Source organism: Gastrolobium bilobum, unplaced genomic scaffold (genome assembly GCF_033153095.1).
Source record: "Gastrolobium bilobum isolate Gb01-03AN ecotype WA unplaced genomic scaffold, APGP_CSIRO_Gbil_v1 utg9841, whole genome shotgun sequence".
Taxonomy (NCBI): domain Eukaryota; kingdom Viridiplantae; phylum Streptophyta; class Magnoliopsida; order Fabales; family Fabaceae; genus Gastrolobium; species Gastrolobium bilobum.
Genome location: NW_026898136.1, coordinates 120023 through 147672, shown reverse-complemented (window position 1 = coordinate 147672; position 27650 = coordinate 120023). Strand labels below are relative to the sequence as shown.

Sequence of the window (27650 nt, the reverse complement as noted above, 5' to 3'; positions counted from 1 at the left end):
CGTGGTTTTGTTGGACAATCAATATTTAGATGAAGAAAATTGTAATTAAAAAGAAAATAATTAATAACATGCAAATTAAAATTCAGAATTAAAAAGCAATTGGAAATATGATTGATTTAAAGATTTAAAACAAGCGTAGTTAGGGTTTCGACTTCCGTCAATCTCCTCTATATGCTATGAATTAAACTGTCAAGAATCTACTCTTAATATAATGTCAATCAATTCTTTCTAAGTTAATTAGGGCTCAATTCCTTGTTACCCTAAATTTATGTGATCTTGAAAGAACTCTAGTTTCCCGATTATTCCCCAAGAAAACATGCATTAAGATTAAAAATTTAAATATTGCACAATTGCCCTATGTCTATCCCTAGATAACAAGGATTGTGATAAATTTATCAAATCAAGGTTCATGCACCAACATCCCTATTGTCATACAATTCCCCTAAATCAATCTATAAGGAGCAAACTCATAGAAAGTATTAAAGACAGATAAATCTATTCAAATATAAAAAGAGAAGAATTCAGAAACAATTTAATTCATAAACATAAGTATTCAATTGGGTTCCATCTACCCCTAACTACAGAAAAACTTAGCCTAACATACTGAATTCAAAAGCAATAAGAAAGAAAATAGTTCCCCAAGCTTCCATTGGTGTGATGTTGACTTGGCTCCCCAGTGCTCCAAACGCTCCGCAACAGTATTCCTCTTTTGGGTCTCTGTGTATTTCCCCTGGTGTGTCTGTGAATGAGTTGGTTCCATTGACCCCAAGCTCCCTATTTATAACCTTTGAAGTCATATCTTTTAATTCTTATCAAATCTACCCATGAATCTCTATCAATTCCCAATCGAATCTTGATTTATTTTTATTTTTATTTAAAATCCTGCAGATTGGGCCTCAAATCTTTGTTATGATTCCTTTATCACTTCTTAGCACCAAATCTTGTGAATTTATATAATTCTTGTAGAGTTTAACATAAAAACATGGTAAACCAAGGGTTTATCAACCACAAACATATGTATTTAGCATATTTTAAAAATAAATTACAACACAAATATAAGAATTTATAAATATGATAAATAGTTTTTTTTCAAGGAAAATATTTTTGGCCCTTGTAAGATATTAATATATATTCAACCAAAAAAACGTCAATATATACAACAATTAGGATCGATTAAGCTAATGGTGAGGGGTTTAATAATTTATATTAGATAATACATTGAAATTTTATTAGTATCATTGTAATATATATATTTCTTATGTTCTTCTGGAATAAAAACATTTCAATCATCTCCCCAAATAATCACGAATCACCATTATTGTTTTATTCAATTCCTTGTAATCATCCCTATTTCAATTTATTTATTTCTTCCTAATATTTCTTATCATATAAGATAGTAGTCAAGTTTTGTATATTCATAATTTTGTATGATATGTACAAATTAGTGCAGCAAGAAGCATCAATTAAATGTTTTACTAATTTATCCCTTATCTATCTTATATTATGTTATGAGAAAAATTTCACTTTAACCCCTCTTGGTTAAAACATCTATCATTTAGACACATTGTGGTTACAATTTATATCACTTAGCTTCCTGAATGTCAAAAATAACCTTATTATATAAAATTTTAAAAATACTCTCAAATAAAAACAAAACCAAAAAAAACATGGTGTGAAAAAAAAAGTACACATGTAGAAGATAATAAATAAATAATATACATATATATTACAAAGCTTATGATTAGTAACTGCTTCGAATTGGGTGGCAGAAGATGTGCATTTATGTACTTTTAAAGGAATTCAATTCCTATATTATTGTTTGAACATTTTGTCAATTTGCTTTTCTCCTTTTTTTTCCCCATTTAGATAATACAGTTTCTCATTTAAAGTTTTTCAACTTTTGCTAATTATAGCGTTGGTAGTTAGTGAGCAATATTACAGAACTCAATTGATAAGAACTCCTATTTTCGGAGATAAAACTATTGTTACTACATAGGTGTACTAGAGATAATCTTAGAGTCAGATGGATCCATGTACTTCTTTATTAGTTATGAATAAATTTTATGAATAAAAGCATTATTTATTTTGTTTCATATTGCATGTCTCAAATATTGAATATGAGTAACTGGATAAAGCTCTTGGAATGGAACGGGTGTCACATTGAGGATATGTGATAGAGAACACGATCATGAGGGCTCAATGACGCCACACGTCCATTACTAGAAATATGTTCCTAGTCTAGAGATACCAATAATGGGCATTGGTTATCTCGGGTAAGACTAGCACGACTTAGCTACTTGCATGGAGATGCAAGGTAGAGTTCTCGTGAGCTACAGACATGGAGATGTCTTATCTGACTTGTGGGTGGACCTATTGGAGAATAGCTCGCACTGAACTGACCCACAAAGAGACACTACAAGGAAATCTCACAGATAGTATCAATAGGTAATGTCTCTTATTATTTGGTTGTGTCTTTCCTTAGACCTGACGTTGTCATATAGACCTGTGCTCTGGAAGGCTTGCTTTGATTGTATATCTTGTCTGCGTGAAACATGGAGACTTGTAGGTATACTCAGGGCTAGTGTGGCAACCTAAAGGAATTCGTCAAACTCTGTGAGAGATTAGGTTATCCGCAGACCGGTGAAACCGATATGACATTTACGAGACTCGGGAATCTATGCATAGTAAAGGAGTGATAAGATGGCCCGCTCTTTAGAGTCCGTAAATGAAGATTCCCTGTTTCGGCAAAAGCTAACCCTAGACCGCATGAGTTGATACGTTTTCCTTGACCTAGGTCAATGGGATGGATAACCGAAATGAAAGGACAATTCACACAGTAACCAAATAGGTATAACAGGTTAATCATTCGATGAACTCAACTAGCTCTGGGACAACAAAGCATTGCTAGTGCTCTGTGTTGTCATTAGATGGATTAGGCCTAACGGGCCCAAGCCCATTTATGTCAGTGGCTATGTTGGGCCTGATGGGTCGCGCACAAACACCTTAAGTTGTCTTGAATTCTAGCATATGTGTTTTGGGCCCAATAAGGCATAATGCGCCTAAGTTGGAAAAGCCCACATATTGGGCCAAGAGAGAGTAGGTGGCATCATGGGTCAAGTTGAACTTGATCCATGATGTAACCTAATTAATTTAAATATTAAATTAATAAAATTAATTTGAATTCTAATTTCGAATTTCAAATTTGAAATTTGAAATTTGAAATTTGAATTTAAATAAAATTAATTTAAATTCTAATTTTGAATTTCGAATCTGAAATTGGAATTTAAATATAGTCATTAAATTAGATTTATTGAGGTTGGAAAAAATAAAGGAAACCAATCAATTAGATTGATTGGAAACAAATCAATTGGATTGATTGCCCAAAATTAAGAAAACCAATTAATTTGGCTGAAATTGGGGAACAAGTCAATTGGATTGATTGACCAAAATTAAAGGAAATCAATTAATTAAATTAATTGGCTGAAATTAGAGAAACAAATCAATTGGATTGATTGACCAAAAGTAAAGGAACCAATTAATTAGATTAATTGGCTGAAATTTGGGAAACCAATCAATTGAATTGATTGGGTAAAATTAAGGAAACCAATTAATTAAATTAATTGGCTGAAATTGGAAAAACCAATCAATCGGATTGATTGGATAAAATTAAGGAAATTACCCAATAAGATTGAGATTTGATGAGGGCGCTGATTTGATCTAGTTTTAGGTTAATGAGTCGCCACATCTATAAATACTAAATAGCCCCTCTTCTTCCTTAGTTTTGTATCTCTTCTTCTTCTCTAATTTTCTTCACTAAAACCTTAGCCAACACACATCAGTGTGATGGCTATCTCTCTCTTGGAATAACCAAAGGCACTACCTAATCTCTGTTCTTCTCTTGAGTCTAGTAACCTCCATTGAAGGAGATTGGACATTCGAAGAAGTGTTCTTCTCTTACAAGACAACAAGGTGGTGTGGATTTCCATCGGAGGACTTGTGTTCTTCAAGTCTGAAAAATTGATCAAGAACGCATTTGATCAGGAATAATAATCCAAATAAAGGTATCTACTTTAAACCCTAACATGTCTATTGCATGATTCATGAGTTAAACATGATTGAGGGTGGGAAAAGGTTGATTCTTCCGCATAAAAATTTTAATTTTTCCTTCTTTTATGTTCATGGCCTACAAAAGGCTTCTTACAACCATTTTTTTAATATTTTTTAATACAATATTAGCACTTAGGTTTGAGTCTATTTTTTCATATAAATTACTTAATCAGTCCCTCATCACCAGTGGTTTTGAGATAAAGTTTCTATTAATCACACTCTGTCTTTTTAACAGTTAATGATCTCATGCATAGTTATTGGAATATAATTAGAAAAGTATCCCTTAACAACTAAAGTTAACTTTTTTCCACTAGGGCTAGCCTAGTGGTGTGGGTGTGTGTAATAGGGTGTGTGTTAGTGTGTGGTAGTGTGTTCGATTCCCTGTAATTCCCAAAAAAATTAACTTTTTTCCTTTTATTTTAATTAAATTCCCAAAATTCATCATATGTATAATAAGCTGAGTATCAAGGGGCAGTATATATAGTGTTAGACGATGTATTCTCCTTGCTTAAACAATTACAATTGTTAAAATGACATTATACAATAATGCGTTTCGGTTCTGTGATAAATTTACAATTTCTCGTGTCTTTTTGAATGTAAAATTTATTATCTTATATATCTATGTATATATAGAGACAATTACAGCTAGAGAAAGAAAACGACAGTGACTTGTTACGAAATTGTTCACAAGCCCCAAACATGACTTTGATAGTAATTGAACATTGGCATCTCTCACTTTGCGTATGTATCTAAGTTTCATAGCACTTGAAAAATGTATTAACAATGATGATGATGTCTTCGATGAATCTGTATTTGCATGCAGTTTCTTCTATGGTATGCATATTTTTGAAAGTGACATTAATTTTACTAATCTTTTTTGTGAAAAGGGAAATTCGGGAATAGAGTTTCGAAATAGTGCTAAAAATGAAACGTTTTTAAGGAGCTTCTACAAAAAGTATTTAATTAGAAGTGAAATGAAAATATTAATTTAAGAAAGCAAAGAATTGGTTAATGTTTCATATTTTATTATGTTTGTCTATTTGGATAATAATATTTTCACATTACTCTATTTTATAAATAAAATTTGAATCATACATATATTTTAGAAATTATCAACATAAAATATTAAGTTAATAATAAAATAAGCGTATTGAATAGTAAATTAATTACCACTTTTAAAAAGTTTGGTTCCTTAGATTTTTTGTGTTACACTTACAATTCTCAAGCATAATAATCAGGCGGACCGAGGGACCTAAATTTCAATTTTTTATTATTTTATATATAAAATAATATTCTTTAATAATAATAATTAATCCTCCCTACTAAAAATAAAATAAAATAATTAATCCTTCCATCAAAAATATTTATAATAGTTAATATAGTTTTAGTAATGTTTAAAATTTTATTTTATCCATTATTATAAAAAATTTAGGATCCGCCACTGATAATAATGTATGTATAGTTTTTTTTTTTAAAATAATGCACCCATAATATAATATTAATATTACGGTTAAATTTATTACCAAAAAATTTGACAATTTTCATACGTCCTTTCAAGTTCATAGACTTTACACCTAACATGAAACATTTATTATCAAATATCTAATCTTTTCTGATATAGGGCCACATATTTTTATAAACGAAAATATGACATGTTTTTTTATTTTGGCCCAAATTCAAGTTTAACAATTTTATTTTATTTTTTTTACATATGGCACATGGAGACAATTAATTTATCTTTTCCAAGGGCCGGAGATAAATTTTTTTTTTTTGGCAGTGAAAAATATTCAAACATTAGTCAGACAGTATGTGATGGACTATATAAGGTCCTGTTTACCTAAATTTGGTATACCAAATTAAACAGGACCATATGGGGTTCATAAAACCTTCAAAAGTTCAAATAAATTACTGTTTCATTCTTCAATGATTTGGATTGCTTTACTGAAGCATTGATGGCTGTGTTTTTTGAGATGCGTAACGAGATTCATAAGAGGGGATACATTGTATAGCCTCTTAAAGCCAAATAAATAATAATATATATGAATAGTTTTGGCCATTCAATCATCTTAATTATAATTATATACAGATTTCGACACTTCTACACAAATCAAGCTTAATTTTATGTTTTGTGGTTGCCTAAGAATTTTGAAATTAGCACTTCCTAAAACATGTATGCACAGTAAAAAAAAAAAAATTTGTTGTCATTTTAAGGAAAATTTTGTGAAGGGCATGTAATGGTATGGTGTCTCATTGTTGTGAAGAGACACCAGACATATAGATAAGTGCCATGTTAAAACATTCTTTCCTTATGGAAAAAAAACGGGAGAGTCAGATTGAATGGCTCGAAACGTTTCTCCGAGAAATGCGGCTACTTGCCGCCTCTTTTGTTTCTTGTCAATATATCTTATGGAAATGAAATGACAATTCTGCAATCTTTTAACTTTTATTATTTTTATATAACTTTTATAATATATTATTATATGACAAATTTTTTTTGTTTTAAAATTCTTATAAAATATACTATGTATTTTTTGGAGTACATCTCCAAATGAATGTACTTCCGAGATAATATATTTTATAAAAATTTATAAATAAAAATTTTATAAATATAACTTAGGACCAGGTTATATTTACAAACTTTTTTGTTTACAAATTCTTACAAAATGTACTAAGTACGACCGGTCATACTTTAATCATGTAATGTACGACAGGTCGTACTAAGTGTAATTTACAAAAAAAGTTCGTAAACAGAACCTATGCCTATAACCTATCTCTATGACTATTAGTATGGTAATTTAAATTTAAGTTTCTCCTATTTGTACTCTAATTATGTGACCTTATACACATATGCAAGGTGACATGTTTGATGCTAATAGCATTATTCCTTTCATTAATTAAATAATAAGAAATTATTAACAAAAAAACAGTGGCACAATTTGGACCCTTAGATGGTGTTTGATAAATCTGGCAGCTCAACACTTGTGTGGTATTTTACTGTTTCGTACCATTTTTTTGTTATTTAAAATTGCCTCTCTCTCTCTTGATGTTGCGTATGGAATGGAGCTGTTTGTGTGAAAAGTCAGCGTCTCTCTCTCTCTCTTTCTATAAACCCATTCTCTTTTGTTTGTTATTGATAGAGAGGAACAATCAGTTTCAACCTCCAAAAACCTGTTCCTTAATTTGCTTTTTCTTGCTTCTTAACAGCCAAAAAAAAAACCCATCTCCTTAATCAACCTCTTCCTAGAATTGCATGTTTTTTTTCACGTCTAGTTGTTAATTGTGTTGCAAATTATTAGAGAGGTTTGAAATTCCAAGCAATATATATCTATCTATATATCTTCTATGCTCCAAAACATGACACAACCTTACTTGAAACTTTTGTTCAACTAAGGGAAAAGCATGTGCAGCATCTTTAGCCAAATCATGGACAATTACCAAGGTGATTTAACTGATATATTTCGTGCTAGTGGTGGAGCATATGGTGGCAGTAGCAGCACAGGAACTTCATCATCTGAACCTTCTTCTTCATCATCAGCACCTCATCATAATGATCATTGGCATCACTTTTCTTCTGATCCAATGAATTTCTCTTCTGTTCTTGAAGACCCCATAAGAGGAGGCTACTTTGGTGATCCATTTTCAACTATGAGAGATCCCTTTCTGCAAGAGCTTGATATGCCTATAGCAGCAGGTTCTTCTGCATACTTCAACACCACATCATCATCATCATCAACAACAATAACAACAACAACTCGTGCTGAAATCATCACTACTAGTTCTTCTAGGGGTTTGGAAGATGCAGCAGCATCAGCTTCTGGTTTTGGTGCCAATACTAATAGTAATAATAGCTCTTCTGTTTTTACACACAAGATTCTTGAAGATGACATGAGAATTAGACCAACTACTGTGCCTTGTAGAAACATATTCTCAAGCATGATTCAGATCTCTCCCAATGCAAAGTTACCCCTCTCCCCGTTTGATTCGCCGGCGGCGGCGGTGGTAGCAGCTTCTCCGAGGACAATTAAGCCTTCTTCTGCAGTGGTTTCAGCCAACATGAATATTAATGCAAACACCTCCAAGGATTGCCTTGTTGACACCACTTCAGTACAGATCTCATCTCCACGAAATCCGGGTCTTAAGAGAAGGTTAGATAATTATATTATTATTACTACTTACTCAATTAATTAATAATATATATAAATGGAGAGAATCAAATTTTGAGATTAATTTCATGATGGCATCATAAATTTGGTAAGAGAAAATGAATCACAAAACATTTTTCTTTTTCTTTTTGAATTGAAATTTTATGTAACTACTATATGGTGATTTGTGTTGACTGCAGACAAAGTAGGGTTTGGCATGAGTTAGGTACTTATTTTCTTTTTCTTGTGCTTTCCAAATCTGTTCCTTTGACTGCGTGTGGCCCTGTTAATTAATTCTGAGGAGAAAAAGTTCATTAATTGTGAAGACTAAACATGGTTTCAATGAGGCTTTTCATAGGCTTTAATCCACCTGAAAAGTAGAGTTAGCTGGGCGTCATTCAATAACAGTCATAGACTTAGCTTTCAAGCTGTTTATCTTATAAACACTGGAAAAGTTCCTATTCCTTTTATCATCATATACTGAAACCATGTACTATATAGTCAGTTCTTTAGATGATGGCACCAAACATCCACTATTTCAATGGAAAAACCAATTCAAACAAATTATTAAACAGTATATGTTCTACTTCTCTTTATCATATTCTTAAATATTTATTACTTATATAGTAATTGATAGTGTTAAGAGTTTGTGTAAATTGCAGGAAGAACCAGGCCAAAAAAGTGGTGTGTATTCCTGCACCAGCAGCTGCAAATAGCAGACAAACAGGAGAGGTAGTTCCTTCAGATTTGTGGGCTTGGAGAAAATATGGTCAGAAACCCATTAAAGGTTCACCTTATCCCAGGTAAGTTAATTAGTTTAGCCTTATGCACCGTTATTCTCGATAAGATAAAGATATTTTAGGAATAAAAACTGGGGGCAAAAATTACAAAAAAAATTGCAACTTACTTACCTAAAATCAATTTCTTGTAGTTTACTACTGTGTTTCTTCAATATTCATTTCTTGACCGTTGAATATTGATATATTAGTCACACTTTGAGGTTCAAAAAACAACTTAATTAGACTAATAGTTTTCCCAATTCATAAGGCTTTTTTATCATTAGTCATTTTTTATTAGAAGAAAATTCACTTGAACGTTGTGTTATATATAATAGTGGTTTCTTATGATCCTTCTATTTTTCTGTCATCAGGGGCTATTATAGATGCAGTAGCTCAAAGGGCTGTTCTGCAAGGAAGCAAGTCGAGAGAAGCAGAACAGACCCAAACATGTTGGTTATTACTTACACTTCAGAGCACAACCATCCATGGCCAACTCAAAGAAATGCTCTTGCTGGTTCAACACGATCCCAGCCATCAAAGACAAGTGGTAGTTCTTCAAAGAATTCAGAAACCTCTCATCCTCAAAAGGGAACAACAAAGACAAAGGAAGAGCAGCAAGAGAGTAATAGTGATGGCAATTTGTCCCCAGTTGTTGGTGGGAACTCAGGAAACAGTGTAAAAGAAGAGATGGAAGAGATAGAGAAGCAGCTTGTTGAGAATATGGATGATGGAGAATTCAGTGATGGAATCCCTTACAAGCCATCTATGATGGAGAGTAGTAACCAATTACAATCTGAGGATTTCTTTGCAGAATTGGGAGAAATAGAAGCTGACCCATTAAACCTATTGTTTACTCAAGGCTTTAATGCAAATGATCATGATCAGAGAGAATCCAAGGCCTTGGATCCATTCCATCTATTTGATTGGTCAGAAGAACCTAATAATAACAAGAGAAGGTTATAACAAGGGCATGCAGCACCTCCCTCACAAAAGACCCTTAATCATCCTCTTTAAAATTTTATTTGGTGGTGCAATATTATTCAAGGTCATGTTATGCATTTTTCTATGTGGGGGAGATTTGAGAGATTTCTGCTTTTTTCAACTTACTACCTTTTTTTGATTTTTTTCTTGTTATTTACCAGAACAGTCAGAGGGAGATAAATTAGTGGAGTGAAAAAAGAAAAGAGTGCTGGTTGGTTGGTTGATTGGAAGCAAAGCCAACGAGTCCCACATTCCTTTTGGAATATTGGTGGATGGGACAGAAAGCTGAGGAACAGAAGGTTTCAACAGTTGAAAACAAGTACATTTCACTATTAAGACATGACTCGAGAGCTCAGTGAGTAGATTGATGATGATAAAAAAAAAGGATGGGACTAGCCATTTTCATCTTTATCAAGTGGGAAAAATTATTTAAAGCCTCCTCACCCTTTGTCATGTGGGGTTATTCTAAAAAAGTGAAAAAGAAGAAGAGAAGAATGGGGTTCCTAGATTTGCTTGCTGAGATGAAATTTATGAGAGAAGACAAAACAATATATGGGGTGGTGGTGGGTTAAGATTAATATTATATTATATAGTATAATATAAAGCTTGACTTTTCATATCAGTCATCTCTAGGGACGTGTGACATGAGGGGGAAATGCATGCTTTGGTTCCTCGGCTTTCTGTTTATATTTTTTTATTATCCACCGACTCGGGTTCGTTGTTTTGAATGAGAATACTTTGTATGTTTCTTACACTAGTTATTATTACATTTTTATTCTATTGTTTTTTTGTCACAAAGAAAATCATTATATTGGGTCTTATCTGTTAGTATCTATCGGTAGTTTTTGTTTAGATATATAACAAAATCCAGCAAAACGACGTTGGCATTTAATCATTTCGCATGTGCATGCTCGCCTATCTGTGCATGTATATCTTTCTATAATTATAGATTCCTCGATTCGTTTAAATATAATAATAATTTTGGAAAACGCAGACATATATATATATATATATATATATATATATATATATATATATATATGACTATAATTACTTAAAAAGCCTTGGCTCGTTGAGGGTTAGACCAAGGTTGTAAAATGTTAGTAGAGATAACCTAGTAAATTAATAATATATTTTGTAACAGCTAAGAACCTAGCTGAGCTATAATGTTTAATCTTCCTTAATTTTATGCTTCTTTGTTTATATTTTATGAATATATTTTATTGTAAGTAGAAGAGTTTAACTTTGTCTGAGCACACAGTATCTTTGAATTTGTTCTTGGTCACAGAAAACTCCACAACTTATGAAGACCCAATAGTATATTTGACATCTGTAAATTGTACTTGTTCCTTTACCCTTTTCTTAGTTCTTCCCTTTTGAGCTAAATAATAATTGTGATGCAATGCTATTTTCTGCCGCTAATTAAAGTTGTGCAATGCGCTATACATATAAGTAGTTCGAAGATATTATTTTAGCACGTATTAGGAAGGTAAGGACTCGATATATTTTGTTTTAGCTGAAAATAATCAAAGAAAACAATCGAACAAATTATAAAAAGTAAATTGAGATTATATGTTAGTTAACGGTTTGGTTATACATCTAGAAATAACTAATCACGGTTTGATTAACATTATTTATTGTATGATTAACATTTATATATATGTTATTTGTCCATTAACCATACGTTCAATTCACGATGTTAATTTAAAAAAAATATGTCGTGAATTGTTGTGTAGTAGAGTTAGGTTATATTTCATCCCTTATATCACTATATGGGGTACTCAAGGAGGTATAGTTGTATGATCAAAGCTTTTGGGGAGTCACCTGAGATGTGTTATCTCAAGTATTATTGAGAGATCAGAGGCGAATGTGTAAGGAGTGTCTCTAAATTTTGTTGAAATTAATTTTTTAAATTAATTATTTTTATGAATAAGAAGTTTGATTTGAAAAGATGTGTTGTTTCATCGCTGAACTAATGTTGCTTCATCCATGAATGGATGGCTTTTCAATCATGACATAGGTTTTCTATAAATAGATAGACAATAAGAGTTTTAAGAATAGTTGTTCTATTGTTTTTGTTCATGCATTTGCATTCTTCCACTCTAGTATTATTGGTCAGACATAGGTTGAGTTCGATGGAGTTATTTAATATAGAAGTGTCACCACAAGAATAAAGGTAATTCATTCTATCATGGGAGACATTTGTCTACGAATCTTGGGCATCATATAGAGGAAAATATTGTCTTAAGGATATAATGTCTAACACTGAGCTCGAATTTTTTCCTTGTTGCATTTATATATTTCATACGTGTTGGTCCCAGATGAACTCAAGAGGGGGTGAATTGAGTTTATAAAAATAATTCGCTAATTAAAAATTAACTCAAAGCAATAAATCAAGATAAGGGTAGAGAGATATTAACACAATAGTTTTTACGTGAAAAACCCAAAAGGGAAGAAAAACCACGGGCCCTAAAATCGAATACAGAAATTCGACAGGCAACTCCACTATGAAATTTGTGTACAAAGAGTTCTCTAGTATCCTAGTTTCCTAGTCTACCCCTTACACAAATCCCCAAACTGGTATCCTAGTTTCCCAGTACGAAACCCTAACCCTTTAGGATTCCGAAACCCTATCACACAAGGGTTCTCAACTTACTCTCAATTTCCAAGAAAAAGAGACATGCTGGTATCCCAGTTTCCCAGCACAAGAACTGGTATCCAAGTTTCCCAGTACAGACCTTCAAAAAGATCAAGAAGAAATTAACAATTAAATGACTTACCTCAGTGCTTCTTTTCCTCAAGCATATAGATAATCTGAATTCCTATGGAGAAATATTCACTTTGCCAAAGGATGAATGTATGAATGAATGTTCTTGAGAAAACTCTTCAATTGATGCACAAGAAAGAATCCTAATCTTGAAAAACTAACTCTCTCTTTTCTTTCTTGTATATTCTTCTCTCTTTTCTCTCTTGTACTTTTTCCTCTCTTCTCTCTCTTGTTTTTTCTCCACACAGAAATAATATGCAATGAGCCCTATTTATAATAATAACACATTAATCTATTATCCAATGCAATCCTAATCAAATCTTTGGCAAAGAATATTTTATTTCTCTTACATGAAATCTAAAAAGATAAAATCTTTCATAATCTATACTTGATTCCATGCTTTTATATATCTTCATGATATCTTCCATATCTTCTCCAATCTTTATGCAATCTTCAATTATCTTGAATATTGATTCCATGATATCTTCCATATCTTCTCCAATCTTCATGCAATCTTCAATTATCTTGAATACTATTTCAAATCAGAATAAATATTATTCTGAAATCTCAAACAATCAGCGAATTAGTAATTTCAAGACAATAAAATATTATCAATTAAATTAACATTAAATTGATTGTAATCATCAAAACATATTTTAAATCAATTAAACAATTGGGGTATAACAAATATCCAACAATACGGTACGCTTTAACTTTGTGTTATTGCATGTTACAATTTCTTGCAGATATTTCATGAAACTGTGAATATGGTTGAAGTGATTTATCTAACGCAGGTTATCCCCTCTCAATAATTTTAATATCATTTTAGATAATAGATTTCTATAACAACTCGTAAAATATATGGATGCAAAAAAGGTGGACAAGATGAGTATACATAGATGAGAAATATTATCTAATTGTACGGAGAGAGTGAGTCTAATCATTTTACCCACTACCCTCACTGTTGTGTGTGAGGGAAATGCATCCGTGTCACATGCAATGGATGAGCTGTGCAGAGAGCGAGGGCTCTTCTAAGATGAAACTTATGTGCTCACTACGAGGAGACGAAGAAATAACTCCTTTATAATTTTTTGCAGGCGCCGGTCTTTAATTACTAAACCATACAATAGTCTTTGTTAGTCAAAACTTGAGTCATCGATAACATTTTGCTACTGACTGTTCATGCAATATATATACACATATTATACTTGAATAAACTGGTCATGCGCATGTTAATGTCAAATGCCATATTATACTTAACAACCGATATGTGTCGACCTTTGGTTGATGCTGCTCTTGTATCTAAAATGTGACATTTTAGCTTCAACACCTTAACGCCACATATCTCCTTCATAATGGAGACAACTTTTATTTTGTTGAAGCCAAGTTATTGGCTTTAGTCTTGTCAAATCCATTCTCACCTCCTTACAAATGAAGTCACCTCAATGGGCAGAGAAAACTACAGTCTGTTTATTGCTTTTGCCCATAGGGGTTTTTTCAATCTCCTAGTTGATGGACGGGTAATAATAAGAGGCATTATGAATTTGAAGGAATAAGGATGCAACTTATCTTGTGGGAGTAACTGTAGTTCATGATTTTGAAGAAAGAAATGGGAGTCATCAATTGATGACATACATAAAGCTTCATGATTCTAAGCTCTTTTTTTGACATGTTTGGTCATAAATATTCCTTTTAGCTTTTTGATGGTTGAGTTAACTTTCTTTTCTATATCAATATCCAATTATGATCATTTGCATATGAAACATCACATTGTTTAAATTGGTCAAATATTCGTAAGAAACAGAAAATTAATTTCGTCAAATATGAATCATAATTGTGCTTACATCATTGATAAGATCAGCTAATGTTCATTATTGGCTTTGGTTAAATCTTTCTCGACCTGAAATATTCCTTGATAAATATTTTAATAAAAATTCGGTAAATATTATAATTTATTCTGCAAAGATGTTTCGGCTTATAAACAAGTATAACAATTACTCATAGATATTGAATGAATAAAAAAACAAAGTATGGAGTGTATTATTTTATCTGTGTCATGTAAGCTGTTTTCGCAGTTATTACATTCATATATATGATAATTCAAAGCTCTTTTGATTTTAATGTCAAATTCCACTTGAATAATTGTTTGAGTACCCCTTATTTTTGTGTGGACAAGTTATATTTCCCGTCACTAGCTACCACTAACCATGTATAAGATTTAACGAATTTCAGATCTTTTACAACTTTCAACTTATATACTATAATCATAATAAACGTGCTTTTTATTGAACTTTTGAATGGCCATAAAACTACGGCATTAATGTTTCTCATAAGAAAATAATTTTATCTCTTACATACATATAAAAATATGTGGGGCCCATGTGAAAAAAAATAGAAAATATGATCCTCACACACTTTATGTGTATAGGAGTTAAAATTATCTCCTATAATATGATAAACATTAATCTCATGCTTACACCATATATATTAAGGGCATGTGTAAATTTAAAATATCTTGTGTGCATGAAAGTTTTTCTTGCAGGTTGAAGAAATTCTTTTATAGACATTATTCATATGTTTTATAAATAAAACTAAGGGTTTGCTTTTTCTGCAGTTACTGCACATAAGTTATCTGCAGTAAGCCTAATACACGTCGTTTTAGGGCAAAAATCATAGTGTTTTTATAATTTTAATTTATTTCAGGGTTATAATAGTCTTTATATTTATAATTTTTTAAGATTTCAATACCAAAATGACGTCGTTTTGAGAATAAATACAGATAACTTATCTGCAGAAACATTTTTCCCTAAACTAATTAAAAATTAATACCCCCTCTTTAATTCTCTGCACGATCCAAATTGCAAATGTTTCCAACACAAGGACTGTTTTTGTCATTTTCCCCAATTAATCTTCGTTGACGAATTAATAGTTTTAACTCAAGTAATCAAAATATAAAGTTCAATCTTTAATCATTAGGCCAAACCCTAATTTTTTAAACCTATTCAAGCAACTTAAATTTTTTAAATTTATGCGATTAGTTGGCTGATATACTTACCCTTTGTTTTTTGTTGTTGAAAATACTCCCCCTTTGTTTTTCATATTAAAAATCGTACTATAAATTCTGCTATAGTTTTATAATTAATATGATGGATTTTTAGGAAGTTAGAATATCTTATAGTGTAAATGATGGATTTTTTTTATAGATAAATTTGCACTAATAATCTTATTTTATTCAAAATAAAATATCAAGCTTTTAGAAACAACGATGAGGAGTGAAAGAGAGAAACCGAAGTATATATAAATTAATATGACCTGAAGTATTATGTAAATATATAGATTAAATAGGTTAGAAATAGAAAAAAAAAAAATTTAAAAAAACTAACCAAGTGCATATTATAAACTAAAATAATCAACTTAAAAATAAGATTAAGTCATTTGCACCGGTGCATGAATGGGTATGGTACTACCCTATGATGCACGGACACTGACACGAGACACGACACGACACGACACGCCGACACGTTAATTCTAAAAAATGGCATATTCGACACGTTTTGATATTAAATAATATTTTATATATATATAATATAAAATATATTTAATAGATATATATAACAGTCCATAATAAGTCAAATAACCAATCAAATATTCAAATTTCATAACATAAATATAAACAAAAATAATTTTTCGTACCTTGTTAATTTTTCATGTCAAATTTCATAACAGAAAAAAAGTGATTTATAATTTTTTTTATTTTTAGTTAATAAATTAAATTAAGACTAAAAAAAAAAACGTGTCCGAGCGTTGACCACGTGTCGGACGCGTGTCCGACACGCAAATTTTTTTTAAGAAGTGTGTCCGTGCTTCTGAGGTACTACCAATAAAGAGAATAGTTTTTTTTTTTTTTAAAAAAAAGGCTTTATTAAGTTTTTTAGTTATTGTAATTACATTGTGTGTTAATTATACCAGAAAAAAATTACATTCGGTGCTTTTCTGATTTTTTTAGATGTTTATTTTAGTTTATTAATTTATCAAATATATATATATATATATAGGTAAGATCCTTTGACACTGGTTTCAAATTTTAAATTTGACACCTCATCTGAAAACCGTTAGATAAAAAAAATCAACGATGTCACATGCTTACAAATTAGAGCCGTTGATCTTTTTTGATCTAATGACTCTCAGACGAGGTGTCAAATTTGAAATTTGACATTGATGTCAAAGGATCCTAGCTCATATATATATATATATATATATATATATATATATAACGTTATTCTTATATTAATTACATTTAAAATATTTTGTTAAAAAAATAACATGTTCCATTAGAGTAAAATTTTCAACTTCTTTTTTAGTTTATTTTATTGTTTTTTGGTGAGGAATTTTTTTTTTAAATTTTATTGAAGAGTAATGAATCAATGATTGTTGACACTTGACATAAGTTGTTAGAACCAAGTTGAAGGTACGGGATTTAGGGCCCCCTTTCCTTTTAAGGAAAATATTTTTTAATTAAAAATACATTTAAATCTTTTTTTAATAATTATTGAAGTTATTTTAAAAAAAAAAATTATTTAAAATAATATTCTCAAAAATAAAAAATATATTATGAAGAAACTCTAAAAAATTGTATTATAATTTTTGTGTGCATAAATTATCTAAACGCACTGATAGTTTGAAAAACCGTAGATTCAAACCTCTATTTTGTAATTGTAATTGTAATTAAAAAAAGTTGACTATGCATACCATGATTTCATATGAAAAAATTATAACGTGTCACACTATTATTTTACAAATAATGTAAATGGGAAATCAACACGAGAATAACATTTAGTTTGTGTTTTAATTAACTTAACTTTTTTTTAAAAATATTTCTCAAAAAAATTATAACAAGCATGCACTAACTACAAATCAAAGGATTAAGAAAATAAAAATAGATATTAAATTTCCAAAAAAAAAACAAGATATTAAAATGTATACAGTACATGGAAGGGATATGTTTTTGGGGTTTTCGTTTGTCCTTTAACATGACATGGTAAAGTTTCCTACACACACAACATTTTGTAGGGCCCGCATTTTTTGAAGAAAAAAAAAACTAAGGCACAAAGAACGAATCTCAGTAATATGACATAATCACTTTTCCTACAACATAACTCTTATAAAACTCTATGTTTTTCTACCAACCTTACTTACTTATCTTTAATATCATTGGATCAAAATCTCACGAGGAGAAAAAAAAAGTGAGATGATATTCAAGATAAGTAGGTAAGGTTGACAAGAAAAAGAAAAGGTAGGTAGAATATCACATATCTATAATTATCTTAAAAGAAAACTATTCTTTGACAAGTTTGCTGATGTGCTATTCTCTCCTTCAATATTCACTTTATGCTTACACTCAAACTACTTTGAAATATTTCCTCTTTTAGTAACTTTTCAAATTCGAATTTAAATTTCATAAGTGGGAAAAGAGTTCTGCATTTTTTAGTGACAAACAATTATATTAATATCCCATTACTTTCTGCATGGGTAATTGTTAAGCTTCTTAATAATATTTTACATAATTATTATATGTAAAAGATATTCAAAATTAATCTGAAAAAACTGTTTTAGTTCGTCTAAAAATATGGTTGTCCATACTGCATTTTTTGGTTTGGTAAACAACTTTTGTGCACATATTTCCTCTGTTCTCTGTCTGTTTTTCTTCTTCATCTCCGAAGCTTTTTTGAAGGCATTTTGTATACTAGATATGATTTTATAAAGGATCTTAATCCTACCAAAGAGGAGTGAAGGATTAAGGTTAAGGTGGTTAGGACTTGGAAGGTTTCTAATTTTCATCGCAAAGATTTTGATGACAATATGGAAAAGGTTCTATTGGATGAACTGGTAATATTTTTTGTTTCTATTTGGCATAATGTGGAAATGGTTTCTATTGGATGACATTATGTGGTTTTCATTAATTTATTAATGTATGCGTTTTGTAGGTTGGAATGATCTATGTTACTGTGAATGAGATGTCTATTTTATCATAAATTTTGGAGTTGGATTAAATAGTGATAATTTCAGGCTAACTATGCATGATTATCGTGTGTCTTTCAACTTGAGGATGGATGTTAAATCGATTGTTGATGTTACTTTTCTTGCAAATGTATTCCATTTTCTTGATTTTGACATTATTGAGAAAGAAGCACCAGACTGTCCTTATTTAGTAGGTAAATATGTTTTGTCTCTGATATTTGTCACATCTTAATTTGTTTTGATTATATTATCATATGTCCAAATCCTTTATTTGGTAGACGTCATTGGTTTATTGTCAGGAATTGGGGAAGTTTGTAAGCATGTTGTATTCAACATAAAAATGAAAATGGTTGTGTTAGAGCTTGACAACCTCAGGTATTTATGTTTATCGTAATTTTAAATAGATTTCTTCTTGGTTAAAAGTGTTTAAATATATAACCAATGCGAAATAGATGACACAAGCTTGAGTGTACTTTGTGGGAGCAGTATATCGATGAAGTACGATCTTATTTGGCAAATAATGAATCTCCTCAGAACGTGATCATAGTCTAGCTTGCAAGGATGAAGGGTTTCATGGGTATTTTTACTGATAGTTCTTTCTAATCTTATGCTTTTGTCTGAGTATGTATTGTTCAATTTCTCTGTTATACTCTGTTTCTTTCTTTGTCTCTTACTATATTTGTGTTTTTTTTAATATATAGGTAAGATAGGAATAACAAATAAAAAATACCACAAGGATTCTTTTCGATTCCATTGTACCTGATATTAAAGACTTCAAAAAAAAGGTGTCATATATACTTTTAAACTCATGTAATTCAATATATCCGCATGTATCTTTCCAAAACCATTCATTTTCGTATATACCCTGATTCTATATTATATAAATACGTTTTAGGCTTTCATCTGATCTAATGGAAAGTAGTCTTTAGGTTGACTCAATTGTCCAGCCAATCCTCATATTCTTTTGAAAATGATTTTCTAAAAGATAATGAAAGGAAATGTATCAGTGATATTAGGAATTGTATGGAGGTACATTTTTCCAATTGATGAATGTTTTCCATATCTTTATTGGATTGTGCTTTTTCAGTCCTTATGTTTTTATTATTCATATGTTAGGTTACGACGTGCATTACTTTTGGATCCATACAGTCGATTGAATCAAAATACAAATGGTGATACAAGTCTTGTAAGAAATGTCTGTATTCCATTTTTTCTGATTTCGAAAAATGGAATTGTAAGAACTTCCAGAAACATTGGAACGATTATTATACAAAGTAAGATAATGTCCTCAACCTGTTTTTAATGTTAACATTTCAACGATAAAGTAATGTGCATTTCACTTATTCCTTTGTGATGCGTAATTAAATATCCAATGTTAATGTGTGGTAGATTCAATGTTGAAGTAAGGGTTGAGGATAACACAGATTCTGCATCTTTTATTCTGTTCGATAAAGACTATGTTGCTTTGTTAGGAATTAGTGCTGCTGAATTATGCAAACTACAATTCAAGAAGGTCTGATTCTAATTTCTCCACATTTTCATATCGCTGAGTTTCCTTTATTTAAAGTTAACTTTGTATAATATTTTGATGCACGATGGTGATTTGGATCATCATCCGAAAGAGCTTGACGTTCTTAATGACAAGTCCATTTTATTTAAAGTCAATGTGCAAAAAAAATTTTGACTCATACGCAAAGCCAAAATATAAAGTTTCTAAAGTTTGCTGCAGCGAAACTATTATCGCATCATACCTTAAGTCTGTTGTTGACTCGAATGTATGTTATTTTCATTTTCAAACGTTGTTTCCTTATATATGTACTCTGTATTAGTTTTACAAATATTTTTAATTTTCAGGATTAAGCAGTATTCGTCAATGCTTGCGACACTCATGTTGAATCATCAGATCCGGAAAGAGCTGCGATATCTTTAAATTGTAATCAAATTTTATCAATTAAATGCTTTATGCGTTATTTGTATAACGTTTCATAATTTTATAGAATTTTAGTGTCTTACTAGATGATGAAAGTCAAACATGTGATGGTCTAATATTGTTGATGTTTCCCTGACTTTGTTGTCATCGTTGATTAGAAAATCTTATATCGTCAAGGAAGAAGATTTTAATTGTTCTGTTATCCGTTCTAACAAAAAGACTAAGATAGATAAAGAATTAAGTACTTATCCATTATTTGTGTGTTTGTAGTTTTCTGCTACATGTTTTACAATCTTTCATGTTCTTTGTTGTGTTCTTTAATTAATTGAATTATTTATATTATTTTTATTTTCTATATCATTAATACAATAATGTGACCTGAGCAATTGTTCTTTTTTTAGTCTTGATGCTGAAGTTTGAGACACCTTGCTGGAGAAAGAAAATCTGTAACTAATAACATTGTGTATGGACAGAAGTGTTAGGAAAGATATTAAACAATTAGGAAATATATAGTGTCTTAAGGTTTATTTGACGTTTGAGTGAACAATTATGGTTGATTGTCTAATATTTAATATGAGGTTAAACATAACTTAATTGACGTTATGATATTTAATATAATGTAAATTTTCTGTGATATTTATATTCTTCATCTTCTCAAGTTATTCTTTTGCAATAATTGTTGTTGCATATGTTTGTCTGTTCCTTAATCTAGGCCACCAAATTGAAGCATTGGAAACAATAATCAAGCAACAACTCATGTAATTTAATATAGCCATATGATGTTATCAAAAAAAAATATATATATATAGCCATATGAAAGGGAATTTAAATACTTTATCTATCTTCCTCTATAAAATTAGGCAGAGAGAGAAAGTGAATGAGAGATAATATAAAAAATTATCAATTATGTATCAAAACGTCGATGTTTCATCTAGAATGACACTAAGTTATATCCTGTAAAAGGACAAATATTTTTTTGTAATTTCATTTAAATTATTTTGTAAAAAAAAAACATGTTCCATTAGAGTAAAATTTTCATCTTCTTTTTATTTTATTTTATTAAAGAGTAATGTATCAATGATTGCTGACATAAGTTGTTAGAAACAAGTTGAAGTTACGGGATTTAGGGCCCCTTTTCTTTTTAAGGAAAATTTTTTAATTAAAAAATACATTGAAATCTTTTTTTAATAATTAATGAAGTTATTTTTGTTTCAAGAAAAAATTATTTAAAATAATTTTCTCAAAAAATAAAAAATATATTATGAAGAAATTCTGAAAAATTGGATTGTAATTTTTGTTTTTTGTAAAATTATCTAAACGCCCTGATAATTTGAAAAACCGTATATTCAAAGCTCTATACTGCAATTGTAATTAAAAAAAGTTGACTATGCATGCCATTATTTCATATGAATAAATTATAATGTGTCACACTATTATTTTACAAATAATGTAAATGGGAATTCAACACGAGAATAACATTTAGTTTGTGTTTTATTTAACTTTTTTTTTATAAATTATATTTATCCTTTAAGAAAGGCAACTATAACATGTAGGGGTATAAATAAGTTGGGTCGAGTCAAGCTTTAATTTAAACGAACTAAGCCTATGAAAAATAATTTGAGCTTGACTTGGTCAATTAGTCTCATACGAGTTAAATTCTAGGCTTGACTTGACTTGTTTATAAAATATTATGGGCTTAGCATGAGTTTGACTTGATTCATTTATAATTATAAAATGTATTTTTTTCAAACTTACATACGTTCAAATGTTGAGATTATAAGTGCATCAAATTTTAAAGGAAAAGAATTCTCATGTTATAGTAGAATTATTTCTCCTACTAGTGATATATCGAAATGTGTGTAACAAATTTTTTTTTTTTAATGGGAGGTGGGACCCATCACATATTGTGTCTATAGTAGGAGAAAGAATTATCCTACAACATGAGAAAAAAGGGACCCCAAATTTTATATTCTTTCGATAAAGAAAAAAAATCATAGAACCCACTCAGTCTGCATATAATTACATATTTCATACTATCTATTGAGAGAGCTTGTTTGTGAAAATGTGACCATAAGAGAATGCGATTAGACATGTTGGGAACTTGGTTCCCTCAAATCGGCTAAGCAGCCTTTTGTGGAAGTCAGTTAACAAGATCCTGGATCTCGGATCTCGGCAATTACCTCGGTCGGAACTTCACCAGGTCGGGCAGCGCAGCGGAAAAACAAAAACACAAACAGGAGAGAGAGAGAGAGAGAGAGAGAGAAGGAGAACACAAACAGTTTTAACGTGAGAAAACCTTCTCCAATGAAGAAGTAAAAACCCACGGTACCTAGTCCAGATCAAACGTCAACTATGTAAGTAATGGATACAAAGAATCAAATTCACCAAAGTGGTGGTTAACTCAACCTCTCCAACAATGGTAATAATCAAACTACCCTAGAGATGTTTCACTCAAGCTTTCTCTAGAGATCTCTCAAGTACAAAGCTTAAAGCTTTGTTCTCAAATCTCTCAAATAATTTTCTCTCAAATCTTCCTCTCTAACCTAGCCTCCACCCACAACTAATGAATATATAGAGGAGTTGGAATCTAGGGTTTAGGGTTTTTAGGAAATCCCTCAATGGGCTTGGGCTTAGCATTGAAGGAGGAAGCCCAACAAATCTCTCCCTCCGACTTCAATGCGTCGGCCTCAGCATCAACCCGGCTCCTTCACAGCAGTCTTCAAATTTTCTTGCTGGAACCGGCTTTGTCATCATGTCGGACCAATTTTGGTCAGTGTGCACCTTGACGAGTTCAAGCTCTCCACCTTCCCCCACATCCTGGATATAGTGATACCTCACATCAATGTGCTTCGTGCTGGAGTGATAGGTCGAATTCTTCGCAAGATGGATTGCGCTTTGATTGTCACAATCCAGCTCGTACTTGTCTTGATCATGGCCGAGTTCCATGAGAAACTTCTTCATCCACAACATCTCTTTGCTTGCCTTAGTAGCGACAATGTACTCAGCCTCAGTTGTCAATAGTGCAACACACTTCTGAAGTCTTGATTGCCAAGAGACAGCTCCTCCGACAAATCTCATAATGTATCCCGTCGTCGACTTCCTTGAGTCGGAATCTCCCCCTAAATCAGAATCCGAGTAGCCTTGCAACTCAGCTTTGCCTTCTTCAAATTGGAGGCATAAATTGGTCGTACCTCGGAGGTACTTGAAGATCCACTTCACTGCTTCCCAGTGCTCTTTGCCGGGGTTTGACAGATATCGACTTACCATTCCAACAGCATACGCCAAGTCGGGTCTAGTGCAAATCATTGTGTACATCAAGCTTCCGACGGCGGATTGGTACGGGATCTTCAGCATCTCATCTTTGTCTTCATCAGATTTCGAATATTGCTTCTGGTTCAGCTTTATGTGTCCGGCTAGGGGGGTCCTCACTGTTTTGGCTTTGTCCATGTTGAATCTCTTCAGAATCTTCTCAATATACTTCTCTTGACTCAGCCACAGTAGCTTCTTTTGTCTATCTCGGATAATCTTTATTCCGAGAATCTGCTTTGCAGGGCCGAGGTCCTTCATTGCGAAGGATGAGCTCAACGCCTTCTTCAGGGCGGCTATCCTCAATTTCCCTACAATAACCATGTCGTCAACATATAACAACAAAATCAAAAAATCTCCAGCCTCATACCTCTTCACAAATACGCAGTGGTCGGCTTCTGTCTTTCAAACTTGTGATCAGTCATAAATGATTCAAACTTCTTGTACCACTGTCGAGGTGCTTGCTTTAAGCCATAGAGGTTCTTCTTCAACCGATATACCAAGTCTTCTTTGTCTGGAGCTCGGAACCCCTCAGGTTGCTCCATATATATCTCTTCTTCTAAATCACCATGAAGAAATGTCATCTTCACGTCCATTTGTTCTACCTCGAGGTCCATCGAGGCCGCCATGGCTAACACGGTTCGGACCGAGGTCATTTTCACCACAGGAGAAAAAATTTCCTCAAAGTCTACTCCTTTCTTCTGATTGCACCCTTTCATTACAATCCGGGCTTTGTATCTCGGCTTCTGCCCGTTCTCTTCAGTCTTAATCTTGTAGACCCATTTATTTTTCAAAGCTCGTCTTCATTCAGGAAACTCGGTCAGCTTATAAGTTTGATTCTCATGCAGAGACTTCATCTCGTCATGCATTGCTTTTTCCCATTCTTCTTTCTCTGAGCTCGTCACAGCCTCATCGTAACTCTGAGGCTCACCGTCTTCAGCAACAACAATGTATTCATCAGATGAGTATCTTGTAGAGGGTCTTCTTTCTCGAGTTGAATATCTTGGCTGTTCTTCAGCTTGAGAACCCAGTTCATCATTCTCATCCCGGATGTCATCATCAACTCGGACCTCAGTGTCTTGGTCATCATTTTCTTCATTTTCTTAATTTTCTCCCCCTGCTTTAGCTCGGACAAGAGGATTGAGTTCTTCACGTCTGACATTAACCCAGACTTTGGGCTTCGAGATGCCATAAATGTTCTCATCTTCATGAAAGATCACATCTCGGCTTCTCACTATCTTATTGATTGGATCCCAAAGTCGGAACCCGAACTCATATCTCGGCGAACCAAGATAGATGCATTCTTTTGTCTTTGCATCAAGTTTTTACCTTTCATCTTTAGGGATGTGCATGAAAGCTCGGCATCCAAACACCTTTAGTTGATTATAGGCCGCTTTCCGACCTGTCCAGACTTCTTCTGGAATTTGTCCTTCAAGTGGCCGTGTTGGTGAGAGGTTAATCAAGTTAACAGCTATTCTGACGGCTTCTCCCCAGAATGATTTCGGCAATCCGGCATTAGATAACATACTTCGGACCTTCTCTTCAATAGTTTAGTTCATCTTCTCAGCCAGTCCATTCAACTGTGGAGTCTTTAGGGGCGTCTTCTCAAGTTAGATCCTGGCCGCTCTGCAATATGCATCAAAAGGGCCGCAGTACTCACCACCATTGTCAGATCTGACCACCTTCAATTTCTTGTCAGTCTCCCTTTCAACCATTGCAAGAAATTCTTTAAAGGATTGGAGTACCTGGTCTTTATACTTCAACAAATAAACCCATACTTTGCGGGAGTGGTCATCAATAAATGAAACAAAGTACTGAGCTCCTCCAAGGGATCTTTCCTGACATGGAGCAGACATCAGTATGGACGAGGTCAAGAATATACCTGCGTCTTCTTGGTTGAATCGGTCTCACAAAAGAAACCTGGTGCTGCTTTTCAGCTAGGGAATGCGTGTAACTCTCCAACGCTTGGCCTTTCAACCTGGTCAGTAATCCTTTCTTGCTCAGAATTTAGAGCCCTTTCACACTCATGTGGCCGAGACGCTTGTGCCATAGCTCCAAGTTAGGTCCATCTCGGATAGAATTGGCTTCTTCGCCATTGATTTTTCCTTGCATCACGTACAAGGAGCATTCCTTCTTACCTCGGGCAACAACCAAGTTTTCCTTGGCTAGCTTCCATCTAACACTACCGAAGTAGTTCACTAACCCGGCATCGTCAAGCTTGCCTACCGAGATTAAGTTCAACCGCATGTCAGGAACATGCCTTACATCTTTCAACACAAGTCGGCACCCAACATCCGTGGTCAAGGTCACATCACCGGCACCAACAATCTTGCTGGTCACTTGATTTCTCATCTTCACAACTCCAAAGTCACCACCTCAATAAGAGTAGAAAAAATCTTTGTGTAGAGTAACGTGGAAGGAGGCACCAGAGTCAACAATCCAGGTGCAGTCATCATATGCAACATTCAAATAATTATCCTCACCAAGAAGGAATATCTCGGCATCTGGGTTGGCAGCCACTGCAGTGGTGCTCTTGTCTTCCTTCTTCTTGGGAATAATCTGATTCGGCTTTACAAAGCCGTTCTTCTCGTTATTCTGCAAGGTCCAGCAGTCTGGCTTCTTATGGCCTGTCATTCCACAGTAAAAGCACATCAACTCATATTTCGGCTTTGACCGACCTCTGGACTTTCCTCTTCTATCACGATCTCAACCCTGGCTCTTGCTTCTACCCCGGGAGTCGGATTTCCCTTTGTTCTCAGCAACGTTGGCCTCAGACGTGCTCGAAACACCTCGTTCTCTTCTCCTGGCTTCTTTGTTCAGGAGGCTGTCTGTCACGACATCATCTTCAATTTTTCATCTGGAGTCGAATTACTCAAAGTCACCACCAGAGTATCCCAGCTTTCTGGCAGCGAGCTCAACAGCAGCAAGGCCTGCATCTCGTCATCAATTTTCATCTCAGTTTTTGACAGCTAATTCACAATACCTTTGTAGGTGTTGAGGTGTTCAATCATGCTCATGTCGTCCTTGTATTCTAGATTCACAAGTCGGCGAACTAGGTGTGCTTTGTTTCTAGGAGTCTTCTTCTGAATCATGGACTCCAACTTCGTCCACGACTCGTACGCGTTCGTAAACTCGGACACGTGCTCAAAAAGGCTTTTGTCAATATATTTTCTGATTGTAGCTACCTCCTTACGACTCTGAATCTCCCACTCCTTATCGTTTTTGCCTTCCGGTATCCCATCAAGAATAATGGGCTAATGTAAATCTTTGCAGTAGAGATGATCTTCCATCATCAGTCTCCAATAGGTGAAATTGTCTGCGGTCAGCTTGAACATATCTCCATCATGGGTTATGCCACTGGTCTCCATCTCGTCTCCCTCAGAACCCGTCGAACTCGGGCTCTGATACCACTGTTGGGAACTCAGTTCCCTCAAGTCGGCTAAGCAGCCTTTTGCGGAAGTCAGTCAACAAGATCCTGGATCTCGAATCTCGGCAATTATCTCGGTCTGAACTTCACCAGGTCGAGCAGCGCAACAGAAAAAAAAAAAACACAAACAAGAGAGACAGAGAGAGAGAAGGAGAACACAAACAGTTTTAACGTGAGAAAACCTTCTCCAATG

At 32.8% G+C, this 27650-nt stretch overlaps 1 protein-coding gene across 1 annotated transcript; it reads left to right on the top strand.

The window, feature by feature from the left end:
• The first annotated feature begins 7530 nt into the window (after window positions 1–7530).
• LOC133313172 (probable WRKY transcription factor 35) lies at window positions 7531–9991 on the top strand. The gene is made up of 4 exons (XM_061514507.1): window positions 7531–8145; window positions 8218–8252; window positions 8894–9052; window positions 9400–9991. The coding sequence occupies exons 1-4, from the start codon at window positions 7531–7533 to the stop codon at window positions 9989–9991; spliced, it is 1401 nt and encodes a 466-aa protein (XP_061370491.1).
• The last annotated feature ends 17659 nt before the right edge of the window (window positions 9992–27650 follow it).